Consider the following 6,161-nt stretch of genomic DNA (forward strand, 5'->3'; position numbering starts at 1 on the left):
CGGTGAGGCCAGAGGACTTGGGGTGTTTGAGGGACTCTGAAGGAACAGCGTGGAGTCGGGAAGAGAAGAGATGGATGAGGGCATGGGAGGAAGCCGGGTGCCAGTCGTACCTTGCACAGAAGAGGAAGCTGGAGGTGTCCTGCAGAGCCCATGGGGAGAGGAAGCTCAGAGGAGCCCTCTGCTTCTCCCTTCCCAGGCCGGGGGTCTCTGAGGAAAGGGGCACTGGCCACACCCAGGTTGCACAGTGCAGGTCTAGGTGGGGCCGGGAAGGTTTGAGTTGGAACTTTCTGGAGGGTTAGACCACGTGCTGGGAGCCACTCTGTTAACGCTCTCCAGTCTTCTGGTCAATGCTAGTGGTTTAAGAGCCAAGTCAAGTTCTCCATCTGCTGACAGACAACACGTTGAGTTACGGAACTCAAGTCCCACCTCTTCATGAGGCTCAGGGAGGCTGGGACGCACTGTGGTCACTTGAGAACCAGAAAGAGGCAGAAGTCTGGTGGCCCGACAGATGTCAAGTCCACTGAGGTCTCGGGTTAGAAAACTAGATGCTGACATCCCAAACCGTTGTCATCCCAGAGTCCACATGGAGACGGCCTAGGGCTCAGTGGCACATTCGAGCGGTCATTTCCTTCTGTGGGAAACAAGCACCCAGGAGAAGGTGAGATCACACAGGAAGCCACACATGACATGCAACATTCACAACAAGAAAGCAGACAACAGTCACACGCTAGGGGTCAGCACCCGCTTCTGACAAGGTCAGAGAGTGAACACTGGAGGCCTCACAGGCCAGGTGTTCTCTGTCACCAAGACCCCACTCCACTGTCTCAGCCCAAGAGCTTCTGGAGACCTCAGGTGAATGGGCGTGGCCACGTGCCAATAAAAACTTACTGACAAAAGCAGGTGTCTGGCCATATCTTCAAGATGGAGACGTCTAAAGAGGGGGCCAGGTATGCTTCCACGGCCCCCATTATGGACTGATTTGTGTCCCTCAAAAATGTGGGTTGAAATTCTAACCCTAATACCTGTTGAGTTCTTACTGCACAAGACCTTTTTAAAGTGTTGAAGAGCAGAGATGTCAGCTTAAGGACTAAGATGCGCCTGACCCAAGCCATGGTATTTTCAATAACCTCATATGGATGCGAAAGCTGGACAGTGAATAAGGAGGATCGTAGAAGAATTGATGCCTTTGAGTTGTGGTGTTGGAGGAGAATACTGAAAGTGCCATGGACTGCCAAAAGAACCAACAGATCTGTGTTGGAAGAAGTGCAGCCAGAGGTGCTGTGTAGGAAAGGCCTGGTGACCTGCTTCCACAGAGCTCCCAACCACACACCTCTGTGCTCAGTTTCCAGCCAGAGGACAATAAGGAGCCCAATCACATTAGGGAGTCGTGAAGGGCAGCATTTACCTGAGGACAAAGTTCAGTAGGTAGGGAGGGTCAGGAAGGAGGGAGGAAGGGGAGGACACCAAGTCCATATGAACTGCTGGATGCAAAACTGATTGGCTCTGCAAACCTGTACCCAGTTCACAATTAAACCAAAAACTACGATTACAAGAAAACCGACGGGGCAGTTGTAGCCTGTACCTTCAAGGTCACCAGGCCACAGCTTGGAGGCCAAGATGGCCAAACTTCGTCTCTCATATTTCAGACATATTGCCAGGAGGGAACAGTCGCTGGAGAAGAATATCATGTTTGGTAGGGTGGACGGTCAGAGAAAAAGAGGCAGACCCCCGGGGCCAAGTGGTAGCATCGATGGACTCAAGTGTGGCAACAGTAGTGAGGTTGACCCAGGATCGGGCAGTGTTTCACTCTGCTATGCATAGGGTCACTATGCGTTGGTACTGACTCGATGGCACCTAACAACCACATGTGCAGTGAGCCTTACGGGGTGAACTGCAGTCCCCCAGAATGTGCTGTGAATCCTCACCCCTGCCCTTGTGCATGTAAACCGCACTGCTGTGGAGTTGGTCCCCACTCAGACCCTGACAGACAGAGCGGAGCTGTCCAATTGGGTGTCCAAGGCTGTGAATCTTTACAGGAGTGGACAGCCACCCCTTTCTCCCTCGGAGCAGATGTGGATTTAAACTGCTGACCTTTCAGTTAGCAGCCTGACACTTGCCCACTGCACCAGCCCCCAAGCCTGTTGAGGAACAGGGCTTTGTTGTGTTACTGAGGTGATATCAGTGTCGGTGCGTGGTAAGCCATTCATGTTTGAGATAAAAGGGGAACAGCAGGTACAGGGGAGACAGAGGACCCATGGGACAGAAGTTGAGGGAAACAAGGACCCAGAGCTGACCAAGAGCTGTGCCCTGAACTCGTTTCCCCGTTGAGAGAGAATGTCTGTCTGCTACAGCGCCCCCTGGTGGTCCTTGCGCTACAGCCGAGTGGGTTCAGACTCATAGGACCCCGCCATCCATCCCACAGCGCCACACCAGAGCTCCACCAGGGGACTAAGACACTGCATTTCTGCTCAGATGACAATGAAAACTCATCCTGTGTCCTGTGGCCCAGGCAGTGGGCAGTGTGAAGATCTTTCCAGAAAAAAGGATGCTAAGGTGGGGCCTCTGACCCCCGTTAGGGGTGCCGCTCCTGAATGGGGAGGGACACAGGCATAGCAGGGTGTGGCTGGCAGTACCAGGAGGGGCCGCGGGGATGGGGTTCCCCCACACTCCCTGCCTCATTCATTTTGGGAAGCAGTGCCCAGGCACTAGGCTGTTGGCCCAGTCAGCAACCCCGGAGGACACAGAGGAACTGACCCACAGGCTTTCTGAAGCTGTCAATCTTTCTGGAAGCTTATGGCCTTAAAACGTCTCTGGGGAGCAGCTAATGGGTTTGAGTCTTTTGGCTAGCAGCCTACCACCTAACCCACGACACCACCAGGAGGCCTGGAATTTCCCCATTTAGAAATGACATCAGTATTCTTGGTCACCCCAAATCAGGTCCCAAATGCACAGAAGCGAGGCTTCCCTGTGTGGACCCTGCTTCCTACACACCAGCCATCACATTCAACCTGGGGCCCTGATGTGCACATCCCCAGGATGCACACTCGGCCGAGGGACAGCAGGTGACCACCAGTCCAGTGGCTTTCTCCTGACCTCCAAGATCCATAGTTTTCAGGGCTGTGAGATGGGGGGAGGGACAGGGACGGGGGTTCCAGGTGGATCAGGAGATGACAAGAGGGATGACAGAACCGTCTTCCCCAAACTATGGAGATCCTGGATCTGCCCTTGTTCTTCTATGTGATGGTCTCAACACCGAAACCTCATAAGGACCACACCCACCCACCTCCTGCCCTCCAAGTCTAGGGGCGGGCCTGAGACCAGGGTGTGGGAGTCAGACCAGAGAGGAAGAGACATCCGGGCACCCGCAACATCCTCCTGTTGCCTGAGTCCCCGGATGTGCATACTGGCCCTCAGTGGGCCTCTCGGGCTGTGTGGTGGTGACCACGGGGGAGGGGTCCTCACCAGTGGCTCCAGCTCCTTGGTGTCGATGAGACTGAACTCCTTGACGAAGTAGTAGAAGTGTTTGTAGCAGGTGTTGACGTGCGCCTCGGAGCCCATCTGCGCGATGCGGTCAAAGTGGTGGATGTAGACATGCACAAACACGCGGAACAGCCGAGACAAGATCTTCTTCACCACCTGCAGGAAGTTCTTGGGGAATGGCGTGCCTGGGGGGTGGGAGGGAGAGTGGATGGATGGTTAGCGTGTGTGGCTGGGGTCTTCTCGACAACCCCCAGATGAGGGCACTGCTCAGACATGTGAGCAAAGGCTCAGAGGTTAAGCTGTAGTCTGAGGTCACACAGCCTGTATGCATCATGGCTCCAAGGATGGTCCCCTGATGCTAAGCACTGACAAGGGGGGCAAGAGGCTACTGGTCTGTCCCCGCAACATCCCACCCTGGTCCTCTAGCCTCCTGCTTTCTCAGTGACCCCAGGAAGCACAGCTGAAACACTGAGAACCTGCCGCCCTCCTACTCGGGATAGTCTGAGGCCCGCATGTGCAGATCCTATTAACTGTCAATCAGGGGCACCACCCGCCTCCCCACCCTGGTCAGTGCCATCCCCTCCCCACCCTGTGTGGGGAGCAGTTCACCACCTGCTCCCCCTCTGGTCCTTTCTGCTCCTTGGGGCACCAGAGATGCCACACAAGCTGTGTGCACCAGGCACCCCACAGGCAAGCTGCCAGCAGCATGGCCCAGCGCCTGGCTCTAAGTGTGGCACCGGGGACCAGGGATGGGCAGAGCTCGCCTGTGGAAGGCTCACACCATCTAGCACACAGAGGAGCCAGTGTGGGGAGGCAGGGCAGAGGGAGCCAGTGGGTTCTAAGCTCCGTGCAGAAGGTGCTGCACCACACTTTGCAGTCCGGGGCTGGAGCAATGACGACCCCAGAGAAGGCTGGGCCTATCCCCAGGATCAGTGGTTATACTTTTTTCCAGGGCAAAAGAGGGTTCCCGAGTGGTACAAACAGCTCAGCGCTTGGCTGCTAGCCTAAAGTTGGTGGTTAGAAGCCACCCAGAGGTGCTGTGTAGGAAAGGCCTGGTGACCTGCTTCCACAGAGCTCCCAACCACACACCTCTGTGCTCAGTTTCCAGCCAGAGGACAATAAGGAGCCCAATCACATTAGGGAGTCGTGAAGGGCAGCATTTACCTGAGGACAAAGTTCAGTAGGTAGGGAGGGTCAGGAAGGAGGGAGGAAGGGGAGGACACCAAGTCCATATGAACTGCTGGATGCAAAACTGATTGGCTCTGCAAACCTGTACCCAGTTCACAATTAAACCAAAAACTACGATTACAAGAAAACCGACAGGGCAGTTGTAGCCTGTACCTTCAAGGTCACCAGGCCACAGCTTGATGGCAGCAACACTGATGACAAGAATCTTGAGATGGGACACGGTCCTGGATGACTGGCTGGGTCCAGAGACTCACTACACAGAGCCAGCTCATAGTGACCACTGGATGCCACAGCAGAACTGGTCCACAGGGCTCTCAATGGGTGAATGTGGGCAAGGAAATCACCAGGGTTTCTGAGGTGCCTCTGGTGGACTTGAACCTCCAACCTCTGAGTTAGCATATTCACTGTGTGTGCTGGCCAGGTCCTCACTAGGTCCTTAGCAGAGGGAAGGTCAAGGCCTGGGAAGGGAGGTGACAGCTCTCCCTGGAGCCACCTGCGGAAACCCTGAACCCAGGGCTGTGACGTGGTGATCTGGTGATCCGGTGTGGTTTTGAGCCACTGAGTCTAGGTGATCTGTCAGACACAGGACATTCCAGCTGGCCCGTCCACACACGTCTGCCTGTCCTTCCTATGACAGGCCACTCATGAACCCACTTTGCAGGTGGGGGCCCAGGCGTAGCAGCAGGGTGGGGACTTTTCTTTCTTCCTTTCAGAACCTGAGGAACTTGGAAGGGGACTGCACTTTGGTGAGACCCAGAAGCCCGTCTGAGTGGGGACACTGGAGACATGGGGGACACATGGTGGCTGGGCAGGAAGTGACCCCAGAGTCCTTGACCACAGGGGAAAACGAAAGAGGGTCAGGCTCAGAAGACACTCTACAGAGAGAGGGCAGAGACCACCGAAAGAGCAGTGGTGGCGCTGTGGGTTAGGTGTTGGGCTGCTAACTACAAGGCCAGAGGTTCAAGCCTGCCAGCTGAACCTCAGGAGAGAAAGAGGGTGTCTGCTTCGGCAGATTCCAGCCCTAGAGTCCCTGGGGCAGTTCCATTCGGTCCTACAGAGCCCCAGTGACCCTGAATGGGCTTTCTGGCCGTGGGTGATGGATCATTACAGTGGTGGTACGCTGTGGAGTTGGTGCCGACTCATAGAGACCCTGTACAGGGTTTCTGAGGTTGTAAATTTTTAAGGGAGCAGAATGCTTCTTCATCTTTCTCCCACGGAACAGCTGGTAGTTTCGAACTGCTGACTCTGAGGTTAGCAGCCTGATTCGTAACCACTACGCTTCCAGAAAATATCAGAAGGATGTTTATCTATGCTTTATTGACTACATGAAGACTTTCGATTGTGTGGATCATGACAAGCTATGGACAACATTGAGAAATATGCGTATTCCAGAACACTTAATTGTACTTCTAAGAAATCTGTATCTGGACCAAGAGGCAGTTGTTCGAACAGAATATGGGAACACTGAATGTTTTAAAATTGGGAAAGGTGTG

The 6,161-nt window shown here is 54.5% G+C and overlaps 1 protein-coding gene across 1 annotated transcript in view; it reads right to left on the minus strand.

The window, feature by feature from the left end:
• Positions 1-601: 601 nt before the first annotated feature.
• Positions 602-6,161, minus strand: part of MOB3A (MOB kinase activator 3A) — an 11,817-nt gene continuing 6,257 nt past the window's right edge. The window contains exons 2-3 of the mRNA XM_006868977.1: positions 3,463-3,665; positions 602-631 (exon numbers count right to left, since the gene is read on the minus strand). Coding sequence (XP_006869039.1) covers positions 602-631; positions 3,463-3,665 — 233 coding nt within the window. The remainder of the gene's footprint in view (positions 632-3,462; positions 3,666-6,161) is intronic.

This window comes from Chrysochloris asiatica, unplaced genomic scaffold (genome assembly GCF_000296735.1).
Source record: "Chrysochloris asiatica unplaced genomic scaffold, ChrAsi1.0 scaffold00125, whole genome shotgun sequence".
Taxonomy (NCBI): Eukaryota; Metazoa; Chordata; class Mammalia; order Afrosoricida; family Chrysochloridae; genus Chrysochloris; species Chrysochloris asiatica.